Raw genomic sequence first — 14,149 nt, 5'->3', positions numbered from 1 at the left:
TAAGAAGACCATTTTACTGCCATATGTGACTTCAGAAAATCAGCTTGCAGACTTTTTCATAAAAGCTTTGCCTTCCCCAAGGTTTCATTTCTTATTGGACAATTTCAATGATACCCTAAGTTTGAGGGAGAGTGTTAATGTAAACAAATGTATCTATCTATCTATCTATATATATATATATATATATATATATATATATATATATATATTTATTTATTTATTTATTTATTTATTTATTTACATATGTATTTCTGTGCATTTGTATTTCAAGAGCATTTTTTTCTTTTCACATGTACATAAAAAATGAGTGTATTTTTTCTCTCTATGAACCTCCATTTGTATATAAAGGGGTTAGCCCCCTCTTGTATCTAATTCTCTCAAGGCTTGTTTCCTAATAAAGTGCATTATTTCAAGTGTGTTTTCAACCCTTAAGTGGCTTCTTTTTATATTTTCTTTATGTTGGACCCATAAGTGGTCATTTCTCAAGTGTGCTTTAGCCCATAAATGGCTCACTAAAGAATCACATTGTTTTGTGACAAATAGAACTTGATATTTACACTTTGACCCAAATTGTGGGTGTGACTAGCTGTGTGGGAGAAAAGGGAAAGCCAAAAGCAAATCCTGGAGACCACCCATCAAGCTCTCTCTCTCTAACTCCACCAATCAAGTCCCATCCACATGACCACCCTGACTTACACCAAGTGAGGAGATGTAGGAGCACTCATAAACACCACATGCACAGCAAATTGCCTATATACAGTAGGGTCAACAAGAAGCTCACCATTTGAATGCTTACATTCTCAATCATGACCTTGTCATCCTCCATAATTATTATATCATCTACGTACAACAAAATGCCTCGAATAGAAGATACCACAAATAGTGAAAGATCATGAAAGCTTTGCTTGAAGCCCAATCTCATAACTGCATCATTGAATTTATCAAACCAAGCTCCTGGAGCTTACTTCAAACCATACAAAGTTTTCTTCAACTTGCATACTCTACCCTCCTTGTCAACTACTCCCTAGGGCAACTCCATGTATACTTTCTCTTCTAAATCATTATTTAAAAAGGCATTCTTAACATCGAGCTGCCACAAGTCTCATCTTATAACAGCTGCCACTGCTAACAAGGTCTTGATGGTGGTCATATGGGCAATTGGGGCAAAAGTCTCAGTAAAATATATCATATATTTCTGACATACCCTTTCGCAACAAGTCTAGCCTATATCTTTCTATTGAACCATTTGTTGTAGTCTTAATTTTATACACCCATTTGCAACTCACTACATTTTTCCCATCTGGCAATTTGACTAGCTCCCAAGATTGAATTCTCTTCAATGCCTCCAACATATCTGAAAAAATCATCAATAAATATCATAAAATACATGGACCCACCTTTTGACATAAGGACAAACGGGCTCAACTTCGCTTTTAGACTGAATTGAGAGCATGACCTTTGGACAACCTACAACTCTCATGACATCAGAGACACTATATGAACAACTATTATCCATAATACTTATAACAAACATTGTAGCCTAGAACTAGACAAATGACCCAACTATTAATGCCATAAGACTCCTAAACTGCAGCACTCACATCATGCTTGAAAATATCCTCAAATCTTTGGTCCAACTGGTCAAGAAAGTATAGGTGGCCCTGTTTATGCCCAGTCCCAATCTTCTTCCCTAACAACCGATCTTGAACAAAGAACAGTCGAGAGTGAAGACAGCATCACGGTTGTACCGAGTAATTTGGCCAACATAAATCAAATTCATAGCAAGTGATGGAACAAAAAAGACTTCAGACACATTCAATTTTTCATTAGGATTGGAATCAAAGATAATCAAACCTACTTTAGAGACGCTCATGAGAAAACCATGCACTACGTCATGACTTGCAATTGGTTAATAGATTCATTAGCAGTCATATGACGTAACGTTCCTGAATCTATTAACCAACCTGAACATACCTACAAAGGTATAACCAAAGATACTCGATAGAGAAGCAGGAACTGAGGATGACACCACAGTAGAGAAATTCTCTTCTTTCCCAGAGCTCTTTTCACCACTCACTACACTAGGGGCACGTTTGGAAGCAAGAAAGATGTAGGAAAAGTGAACCGAGGTCGGAAAGCCGTACAGTTTTTCCGACCTTTCCAAACGAGTGAAAATGTTTCGCTGAGAAACATTTTGAAAAAATACAACTTTTGATAGGAAAGACTCCTCCAAGGGGGGGTGGAGGAATCTTTCCTATCAAAAACTTTCTGGCCCCCTCCTCTTTAGCCTCACTGTCACCGCCTTCTGCACTTCTCCTCCTCCAATTCTTTCCTTCTGCTCTTCTTCTCCTCTTTTTGTTCTTCTTTCCTTTGGTTTTTCCCTGAATATTCTGATGGATTCTTTAGCTCAATCCTTCTTCTCTTCTTGGTTCTGTCATTTCTCTCTCTTGGGGTTAAGAAATTTGGATTGTTGATGGATTTTCCTAGCAGACGAGTACCGATGGTGGAGGAGGTATGGATGGTCAGGGATTCTGTGACTGCGGCGGTGGGGGTGGTTGTGGTGATAACCCTCCAAAAAGAAAAAATAGCATAGGCACACTCCCCAGCAGATTCAGGAACTAGTAGCGTAAGAAGTTCTGGTTTAATTTTTCTTTTATTTTGTTTTTTATTCTTTGTAGGGATGATATCTGAGTTTTTACTCGTTTATCCCTCTATTTATAGTCTCTTCAAGGAATGCCCTCATCCTGGTGAGAAGCAAAGATCAGAACTGAGTAAAAGGTTGAATCTTGAGAGCAGACAAGTTAAATTCTGGTTTCAGAATAGGCGTGCCCAAATGAAGGTAGTTTCTTTAAAAAAAAAATTGTTTGAACAATTGTTTTTTCTCGCTGGTGGTAGTGGTGGTTTTCATTTGGGATTTATTTTGGTCTTCTTTAATTTTTTATGTGAAATGTGGGAGACATCCTAACAGACACAATTGGAACACCATGAAAACTCCATACTGAGGCAAGAGAATGGCAAACTTCGAGGGGAGACCATGTCAATTCGGGATAACATGAGGAATCCTATCTTCAACAACCAATGTAGAATGTTAACGCATCCATCATACCTGTAAATATCAGCTGATGGTTTTATGATCTGATTAGTGTTGATTTGTTGGAGATAAAGTTTTCCATGCACAAACAAACAAGTGAAAAAAAATCTCTTTTGTTTCCAGCTTATTTTTCTCATGCTACACAAACAAGCGAAAAACTTTCTTTTGGAAAACTTCTCATATCAAAAACTCTCATAGGCAAAACTTTCTTTTCCTATGAGAGTTTTTCTCGCTTCCAAACATGCCCTAGATGTTGAAGCACTCCCCCTCCCATTCTCCCATTCTTTCTCTTCAATGTTGGACAAGCCTTTTTTATGTGACCCAACTCCTTACATTAATGGCATCTAACTCCACTCATATCAAATTTAGGTGCTCCCCTCTTGGCACCTGCCTGCTTGGCTGCCATGATAACAGTATCCCCAGCTGGATAGGACTGAAGAGATCTCATCTTGGTTTCTTCTATGATAAGCTCAAAGAGAGCCAGTTACACTCAGGACAAAGCCCCATAAGGAACTCTATTAACCTCACAATTTCCTCACTTCTGTTTTTAAACATCTATACATACCTTGCAATCCTTGCACTTCTCGCACTTGTGACTTTCTATCAAGATAAGGGAATCCTATAGTTGCATTTCAGAATAAAAAGTCTTGAACAGACTTATTTCCCTGCCTTAAGGACCAGAAGTCTTGCATGAGTTGATATTGCCTTGCCCAATTTTCTTGCATGTAAACTCGCTTCAAATATTTTCATGCATCTTTGGATTCTTGAAACTTAGAAATGTTCATAACAATATTATGCTCTATGGAGCCCAGAATCTTACCTTCACAACATTCATTTTCCACTCCATTAATGTTTCAAAATTCGGGTCACCCTCCTTGGATATCAAGCTAGTACCATCAACTTACCCTCCCAAGCCTTTTCCATCAATAAATGCTGTCATAAAATCGGATTAAAATGCATAGTTGGCCCCGTGGAGCTTCACCAGAGTAAGCTGAATATGGTCTCCTTTCTTCATTCTCACACCAGACACCAACTACAAGATTAAAGGTTTACACAAAAACCATCAAAAACACCAGAAATATACTGCAATCCAATTAGCAATACAAGAGCAAGAGCCACAATAAATGTGACCCTAAGAAGCACACAATAGCAAATAGCCGATATCCAAAGATTCAAGTAATCACGATAACAACTTCATCAAACTAGCATATATTCAGTGCATAACCATATACACAGCCACCCAAGACTGCACAACACATAAAACTTCACTTACTAAGTTCCTAACACAAAACAGCACACCCAAATGGCTATATATGCTCAAATACAAAATGACATCAAGCATAGACACCCAAAAACTTCATCAAAGCTCCATGAAATCAAACCAATCAACCCAAAACTAATATCCACGGCATGCACACACAAAAACAATCAGTTTTATCAAATCTGGACTCCAAGAGTGGCGATAACAGAAAATGCTTAGAAAAATCACAGAAATCCAGAATATTTCTGATTGAGCAGATTCTTGATTCAATATACCTCTAAAATCACCTTCTACAAAATCCCTACCTCAGCCAACACAATCCCCACCAGTGAATATCACGATGATGATGTCAGCAATGAGGCACAACTCCTGAGGCATGGTGCAGCAGAACATCAGGATGAAAGTTCCACAACACCTTCCTTCACTCACTGATGCCCTCCAGGTTGTATAATGGCTCTGATACCATATACAAACTTAGGGCACACAAGCATACATGCATAACAAGAAGAGAGGAAAGAGAGGGAGGGAACAATGAACTTCCATTAGCTTCAAAAGAATGGAAGAATACAACATATAGGGGATGTCCCCTTTGGCTACACAAGAGGACAAAAATAGTTGACTATTTCCCCTATAGCTATGTTACAAAAATACCCTAAAAAATAAACATATGTACAAAGGAAAGAGGGTAGCATACACACTTGTAATATGAGCATTACATTCCTTAACAGAGACAAGTGAATTGGAGTATCCCTGTGATATAGAGGTTAACCTAGTACTGTTTATTTAGCAGGTAAGTATCAAAGAAATTACAAAGCATCAATGTAATGAACCTCTAAGCAAACAAACAATGAACTCAGAACAAGAATTCAGTACATTCCCCGATATCTGGAAGACCTTGGAGGACAATACACAATGATCACAGGAAGGGATTCACGTAAACCTCAATAGTTGACAACGATAATTATATATTACCTTGTCTCTTCCCAGGGCTGCATAATGTTGTAAGCCATTACAAGAACCATCCTGATTACATCCACAATAATACAAAATTTCAGAAGATCCAATCAGGTGAAAGACAAATTGACATTTGGTGGAAGATAATTTTTCCACGAAAAGTATAATGCCAAATGTTTTAAAGGTTTGCCATTACAAATGCATCTCTTGATCAATTCAAGATTATCAACTTCATCAAAATATTTTAGTTCATCGGGTTGTTGAAGATTTACAAGAACCATAACAGTAACCTAAAATGCACTATTCTTATGGCTCTTTCTTTTAGGAACTGCTACAAGGGAAACAATCACATAAAAGTAAGGATCGAGTTCAGCTTGCCTATCCAAATAAGAAAAAAAGACTGAGTGCATCATATCAGAAGTCATCTCCCAAAATCTAGTAAGTTCTATTAGATTCTAATTCACTTGCATATTCCAATGCAGATCTGCATCAGGATATGGACATCATTACTGGAAAATACCACGATAAAGACAATGTGGTCAAACTTGAGTTTTCTTTTCAGTTATGGAACTGCATTCAAATAATAAAAGCATAGCCAAGAAGGAAGAGGGAGTCTCACCTAGTAATATTTAAAAGTGGAGTTAATACGAGTCAGATAGATTTTTTCCTACTTAGAAAGAGAGATAGGGGTTGTTGCATAGAGGAGAAAGTGTAGCTACACAACATAAAGTCTTAATTTTAGATATTAGATTTAGAAAATGACGCAAAAGGGATAGGCATAGGATAGATCCTAGAATTAAGTGGGGGGCACTGAAAGGAGCTAAACAAGGAATGTTTGTAGAGTAGGTAGTTAAGGAAGTTGATTGGTGTCTCGAGGAGGATTCATAATCAATGTGGAATAAGATAGCGGGTTGCATGAGAAAGGTGGCTAAGGAGGTATTGGGTGAGTCTAAAGGCGGTGCACCGCTAGGTAAGGATACATCATGGTGGAGCGAGGATGTCAAATTAGCTATTAAGGTTAAAAGAGAGTGTTATAGAAATCTAAGTAAGAGTCGTGATAATGAGAATTTGGAGAAGTATATGATAGCAAAGAAGGAAGCTAAAAAGTAGTTCGAAACGCTAGGGATAAATAAGGTATATAAGGAGGTTTATGACAAGTTGGATACCAAAGAGGGCGAGAATGATATTTATAGGCTTACAAAGATGAGAGATAAGAAATCGATGGATCTGTGTATGGTTAGATGTATCAAAGATGAAACGCAAAGGGTTTTAGTCAAAGATGAGGAGATTAAGGAGAGATGGAAAGATTATTTTGATAAGCTATTTAACGGAAGTCATGCTCAAGATCTTGTAGACTTCTCTATTCCTTTTCATGAGATGAATCGTGACTTCTGTTAAAATATACTCCATATATATATATATATATATATATATATATATATATATATATATATATATATATATATATATATATATATATATATATATTACATCAATACCCGAACTCCGCCTGTGTAGTTATACACTGCCGGTCCCAAGCCCGGATAAAGGAGGAGGGTTGCGGTAGGCCTGTGACAGCCAGCATAAAAACTTTGTCATATCCTATGAAAATGAACCAATATGAGAATTTCGTTGGGGCGTTCCCTACTGAGCGACGCGTTGTACTCTCTAGGCCCGGAGGCAGTGATAAATGTGCAAGGGTTGCTAGGTCGTCGCCCAGAAGCGACGCGTCACACCGGCGCCCGGGTGTGGTGTCAAATAGGCAAGGGTTCCCTCACTTTGTTGGACGGGTGGGGGTAAAGAAGTTAGTCCAAGACCATAAAATTAGGTTAGCCACTTGGAACATAGGGTCTTTAACTGGTAAGTTGGTAGAGTTAGTAGATGTTATGTGTAGGAGAAAGATTGATATTTTATGTCTTCAAGAGACCAAATGGGTAGGTGAGAAAGCTAAAGTGATAGAACCTTGGGGATATAAGATGTGGTATACAGGAATAAATAGGAATAGGAATGGAGTAGGGATTGCTATGAGTCGTCAGTTTATAGATAATGTAGTTGAGGTCCGTAGGAAGGGTGATAGAATTTTACTTATTAAATTAGTATTAGGTACGGATATTATTAATATTATTAGTGTTTATGCACCTCAAGTAGGTTTAGATGATTCCATTAAGCATCAATTTTGGGAAGATTTAGATGGAGTAGTACAAGAGACATCTTATGGAGAAAAGCTTTTCATCGGCGGTGACCTTAATGGCCATGTAGGCATTAGTAGGGATGGATTTGAGAATATCCATGGAGGCTATGGTATAGGAGAAAGAAATGAAAGTGGAGAAAGGATTTTAGATTTTTGTTTGTCCTATGATATGATCTTAGCAAACACTTGGTTTAGGAAGAGGGAGTCTCACCTAGTAACATTTAAAAGTGGGGTTAATACGAGTCAGATAGATTTTTTCCTACTTAGAAAGAGAGATAGGGGTTGTTGCATCGATTGTAAGGTTATACCAGGAGAAAGTGTAGCTACACAACATAGAGTCTTAATTTTAGATCTTAGAATTAGACAATGCCGCAAAAGGGATAGACATAGGATAGATCCTAGAATTAAGTGGTGGGCACTGAAAGGAGCTAAACAAGGAATGTTTGTAGCGCAGGTAGTTAAGGAAGTTGATTGGTGTCTCGAGGAGGATTCAGAATCAATGTGGAATAAGATAGCGGGTGGTATGAGAAAAGTAGCTAAGGAGGTATTGGGTGAGTCTAAAGGCGGTGCACCACTAGGTAAGGATACATCATGGTGGAACGAGGATGTCAAATTAGCTATTAAGGTTAAAAGAGAGTGTTATAGAAATCTAAGTAAGAGTCGTGATAATGAGAATTTGGAGAAGTATATGATAGCAAAGAAGGAAGCTAAAAAAGTTGTTCGAAACGCGAGGGCTAAGGTATATAAGGAGGTTTATGACAAGTTGGATACCAAAGAAGGCGAGAAGGATATTTATAGGCTTGCAAAGATGAGAGATAGGAAATCGAAGGATTTGGGTATGGTTAGATGTATCAAAGATGAAACGCAAAGGGTTTTAGTCAAAGATGAGGAGATTAAGGAGAGATGGAAAGATTATTTTGATAAGCTATTTAATGATAGTCATGCTCAAGATCTTGGAGACTTCTCCATTCCTTTTCATGAGATAAATCGTGACTTCATGCGCAAGATTCAAAAGAAAGAAATTGCAGAGGCTTTGAAGAAAATGAAATCAAGAAGGGCAGTTGGCCCAGATGGTATACCTATCGAGGCTTGGAAATGCTTGGGAGAGAAAGGTTTAGAATGGTTGACAAATCTTTTTAACTTGATTTGGCGAACAAATAAGATGCCTAATGAGTGGAGGAAGAGTACTTTGGTGCCTTTATATAAGAATAAGGGTGATATACAAGATTGCACAAACTATCGTGGTATAAAACTCATGAGTCATACTATGAAACTTTGGGAGAGGGTGATTGAGTCTAGGTTGAGGAAGGTTGTCATGATATCGGAGAATCAATTTGGTTTTATGCCTGGAAGATCAACTATGGAAGCTATACATCTTCTTAGACAACTTATTGAAAGATATAGAGAGAGGAACAAAGATTTGCATATGGTTTTTATTGATTTAGAGAAGGCATACGATAGAGTACCTAGGGACGTTCTCTGGTGGACAATGATGAAGAAAGGTGTTTCTCTCAAGTACATTAGTATAATTAAAGATATGTATGAAGGAGTAGTAACCAATGTCCGCACTTGTGGAGGGGTGACAACCAATTTTCCGATAACGGTTGGGTTACATCAAGGATCTGCTTTAAGCCCTTTCCTATTTGCGATAGTGATGGATGAGCTTACGAGATCAATTCAAGAAAATGTACCGTGGTGTATGTTGTTTGCTGATGATATTGTTTTGATTGATGAGTCTAGAGCTGGGGTTAATGCTAAGTTAGAATTATGGAGACAGACATTGGAAGCTAGAGGTTTTAAGTTGAGTAAGAGTAAGACTGAATATATGGAATGTCGGTTTAGTAAGCAACGAAGTAGTGATGGGAGTGTAGTGAAGCTTGGTGAGCAAGATATACCGGTGAATGATTATTTCAAATATTTGGGATCCATCATTCAAAAGTATGGAGAAATTGATGGAGATGTAAATCATAGGATAAAGGTTGGGTGGATGAAATGGAAAAGTGCTACTGGAGTGCTGTGCGATCGTAGAATGCCATTGCGGTTGAAGGGAAAGTTTTATAGGACGACTATTAGACCCGCTTTACTATATGGTACGGAATGTTGGGCTGCCAAGAGACATCATATTCAAAAAATGAGTGTAGCTGAGATGCGGATGCTTAGATGGATGTGTGGAAATACAATAAAAGATAAGATTCGGAACGAAGAGATACGTAAGAAGGTAGGTGTTGCACCCATTGAAAATAAGATGCGAGAGAATCGTTTACGGTGGTTTGGACATATTCGGCGAAGGCCTAATGATGCTCCAGTTAGAAGGTTGGAGAAATGGGAAAATATATTAGTTAAAAGAGGTCGGGGTAGGCCTAGGAAGACTTGGATGGAGATGATAGGAAAGGATATGAATGCTTTGAACCTCACCGAGGACATGGCGTTGGATAGAAATGATTGGAGGAAAAGGATTCATGTGGAAGACCCAAAATGAATTTCTTTTTTGGTTCATATCGCTGACCCCAATTGTTTTGGGATGAAGGTGTAGTTGTTGTTGTTTGTTGTTTGTTGTTGTTGTATTACATCAATACCCGATAGGGGTATTTTTGTAATTTCACATTGTTTTTTTTAGAAAACAACTATTTTTGTTTTTTGATAAAATATAATTTCAGTTTTTTATTTTTTTATTTTCTTTTTTGCATTTTTTAGGAACCAAAAGGGGCTCCAACCATAGAGTCGTTGGAGCCCCCAACAATCACAAATGTGATCGATGGGGGCTCCCAACGATTCCATGGGAGCCCCCTTTTGGGCACTTCTTTTGAGGCTCTTGGCCTTCCTTTTCCTTCCACTCCCTCTTGCATGTTAGCATTCTTGAGAGCTCTCTCTCTTTTCAATAAGAGGCTTTTTATATTGTTGCCTTCTTAAAGGCTTGTGCTTGTATTGTCTCTTAGTGGACTTGTGATATTGTCTCTTTTATTCATTGTTGTAAGTGCTTATAAACACTCTTTATATTTCTGCAATATCTCGTTACAACTTCATGCGCAAGATTCAAAAGAAAGAAATTGCAGAGGCTTTGAAGAAAATGAAATCAAGAAGGCAGTTGGCTCAGATGATATACCTATTGAGGCTTAGAAATGCTTGGGTGAGAAAGGTTTAGAATGGTTGACAAATCTTTTTAACAAGATTTGGCGGACAAATAAGATGCCTAATGAGTGGAGAAAGAGTACTTTGGTGCCTCTATATAAGAATAAGGGTGATATACAAGATTGCACAAACTATCGTCGTATAAAACTCATGAGTCATATTATGAAACTTTGGGAGAGGGTGATTGAGTGTAGATTGAGGAAGGTTGTCATGATATCGGAGAATCAATTTGGTTTTATGCCTGGAAGATCAACTATGGAAGCTATATATCTTCTTAGACAACTTATTGAGAGATATAGAGAGAGAAACAAAAATTTGCATATGGTTTTATTGATTTGGAGAAGGCATACGATAGAGTACCTAGGGATGTTCTCTGATGGACAATAATGAAGAAAGGTGTATCTCTCAAGTACATTAGTATAATTAAAGATATGTACGAAGGAGTAGTAACCAATGTCCGCACTTGTGGAAAGGTGACAACCAATTTTCCTATAACGGTTGGGTTACATCAAGGATCTGCATTAAGCCCTTTCTTATTTGCTATAGTGATGGATGAGCTTACGAGATCAATTCAAGAAAATGTGTCGTGGTGTATGTTGTTTGCTGATGATATTGTTTTGATTGATAAGTCTAGAGCTAGGGTTAATGCTAAGTTAGAATTATGGAGACAGACATTGGAAGCAAGAGGTTTTAAGTTGAGTAAGAGTAAGACAGAATATATGGAATGTCGGTTTAGTAAGCAACAAAGTAGTGATGGGAGTGTAGTGAAGCTTGGTGAGTAAGAAATACCGGTGGATGACTGTTTCAAATATTTGGGATCTATCATTCAAAAGGATGGAGGAATTGATGGAGATGTAAATCATACGATAAAGGTTGGGTGGATGAAATGGAAAAGTACAATTGGAGTGTTGTGCGACGGTTGAAGGGAAAGTTTTATAGGACGACAATTAGGCCCGCTTTACTATATGGTACGGAATGTTGGGTTGCCAAGAGACATCATATTCAAAAAATGAGTGTAGCTGAGATGCGTATGCTGCGATGGATGTGTGGAAATACAATAAAAGATAAGATTCGAAACGAGGAGATACGTAAGAAGGTAGGCGTTGCATCCATTGAAAATAAGATGAGAGAGAATCGTTTACGGTGGTTTGGACATATTCGGCGAAGGCCTAATGATGCTCCAGTTAGAAGGATGGAGAAATGAGAAAATATATTAGTTAAAAGAGGTCGGGGTAGGCCTAAAAAGACTTGGATGGAGATGATAGGAAAGGATATGAATGCTTTGAACCTCACCGACGACATGACATTGGATAGAAATGATTGGAGGAGAAGGATTCATGTGAAAGACCCAGAATGATTTTCTTATTTGGTTCATATCACCGACCCCAATTATTTTGGGATGAAGGCATAGTAGTTGTTGTTGTTGTTGTATAGCCAAGAAGGAAACTAACGAAAGTCCCTACAACTGTACTAGATCCTAATTAGCCTAGGTCAGGCACATTAATAATCATGTGAAATTCTGGGAACTAATTTATACTAACATATTTTGAATAGTAATTGGTGGTGAGATTTCAGTGAGCTACCAATTTGATTTTTTCCCATTGTCATTCAACCAAAGTTAATCCCATCTACTTGCTCAGTAGTTCCCATTTCTGATTATCATTCTAGGAAAAGCCAAAAACTAAATACTTAGCCTTTCTGTGTTGATTTCGGAAACTGGATTTGTTTAGTAATTACAAGTTCTTTACAATGTTGTAGTAACATATGCCAGTTTACGATATACTTTAGATTACCTCACAATGTTGTAGTAACATATGCCAGTCTATAATTGCTTATGTCTGCATAACTGTGGCACATATGCCACCAAAGAGGGAGGGAGGGGGTTGTTCAGGACTCTGTTTGTGAAACATCAAATCTAGATGTTGGAAGTAGTTGTTCCCATAAGGCCATGACAAAAACAAATGACAATGAAACAAATACATATTGCAAGTTGTGCAAGTCAAGGCAATAAGAATAAGATGTTCAAAAGAATCTGGCAACCTGATGAACAGGCACATGTGAAATGGTTGTATCCGGTGAAGAGCTCCTTAAAGCTTCAGAAAGATTGATGCAAGCAGCTAAGCACTGGAAAGGATCTTCTGCACCTAACCACCACCTTGAACCTTCAAGAGGTTTATCAGCTGAATCAAATATATCATCTAAGTGGTTCTCGACAAATGCTAAACGGCCATCATATGATAGCTTGTCAACACCGCCAGCATATAGATTTGCCAGATGTATTTTTAACCAACGTAATCCTGACTTCCCCAATGGGCGCCCTTCTGCAAATTCTAGGATTCCCCTGCATAGATCTGAACCAAGATGATTCAAGTAAGGATGCATGGGATATGCCCGTCCTCGAAAATCCAGGTTATGTGGATAGTAGAATCCTTCTTCCTCCTTCATTTTCCGGGCCACCTGAGAATGGCATAGATCAGCATACTTCATTGGCATGCTAAAAGTTGGAAATAGAATAGCAGAGAAACAAATGACAAATTCTTACAGATAGTTTAAGTTCCACGTCACACCGCTGTGAATGTTTTTCACTATTTTCCTTTTTTGTGTTCCTCAAACTCCATTTCCATTTCCTCAGCACTGCTTCATCCTCTGTGTCCGGCTTCTCTGGTAAAGGAGCCTGCCAGAAGTTGAACGGATAACAAAGACAATGGCCAAACATAGACAAACCTACTTCATTAAAGCAGGAAGCAATAACATGCTTTTTCAATCTAAAGTATCAAACCAAAAAGGTCTTTTGCAAAGGACATTATTGCATCATCTAAAAAGGATAAGCAAAACAATTATGTAAGAAAAATTATGGCTTCATATATTAGTAGAGCAACTTACATCTTCACAGTCAACAAGTCCTGCAAGATTACCCCCACTGGCCCATATTCTGTCTACCACCGCAAGAAGTCTTTTGTTAATCCTCCATTTGGTACTCCCAAGTGTATCCAAAGCCTGCACACATGTATGCATGTACACATAAACAACCCATACATAGAGCAAACAACTGGAATAGACAGAATACAAGACTTCACTATTACAAATAGCTAATTATCAGAAAAAAGAAAGAATACAATTCTTAAAAGCTTCACACAAATGCATGAAGTAAAAGTTGACGACAGAATTCTCTGTGTGGTAGAAGATGGATGTTGAGTCAAGACTACACCACACTAAATAAACAAATAGTATGTCCCAAGGGATTAAAATCAAACATGTGGGTATAGAAATTTTTCTAGATGATTCTGGAATAGGTTTTTCTATTACTCGAAGTCTAGAATAAAAGATCAAGTTTGTGAAAGTTTCAAGCAGTGCCACTGATAGCACCAATATTTTGAAAATATTGCGATAATAGCAGTGATTTAAGACCAGCCGATAGTATCAGCAATATATCGTGATATTTTCAACAGCCAAAACTCAAATTATAGCGATAATATCATGATATTTTTTAGGAAAAACTCACTCTTTTATACTTTAAGCTTAC

General features: G+C 37.8%; 1 protein-coding gene across 3 annotated transcripts in view; it reads right to left on the bottom strand.

Moving 5' to 3' along the window:
* LOC149818654 (DNA-directed RNA polymerase 2B, chloroplastic/mitochondrial-like) overlaps positions 1–14,149 on the bottom strand; it is an 85,474-nt gene that overhangs the window by 42,978 nt on the left and 28,347 nt on the right. For 2 of the 3 annotated variants that reach the window (XM_089984287.1, XM_089984289.1), the window contains exons 7-10: positions 13,510–13,623; positions 13,169–13,300; positions 12,667–13,083; positions 5,325–5,375 (exon numbers count right to left, since the gene is read on the bottom strand). In XM_089984287.1, the coding sequence (XP_089840413.1) occupies positions 5,325–5,375; positions 12,667–13,083; positions 13,169–13,300; positions 13,510–13,623 (714 nt within the window). The remainder of the gene's footprint in view (positions 1–5,324; positions 5,376–12,666; positions 13,084–13,168; positions 13,301–13,509; positions 13,624–14,149) is intronic. The other variant, XM_089984288.1, reaches the window with a different exon arrangement.

The sequence above is a fragment of the Nuphar pumila genome, chromosome 13 (genome assembly GCF_984573655.1).
Source record: "Nuphar pumila chromosome 13, dmNupPumi1.hap1.1, whole genome shotgun sequence".
Lineage (NCBI taxonomy): Eukaryota > Viridiplantae > Streptophyta > Magnoliopsida > Nymphaeales > Nymphaeaceae > Nuphar > Nuphar pumila.
Note: the sequence above shows the minus strand (reverse complement) of the source record. Positions and strands in the feature narration are given on the sequence as shown.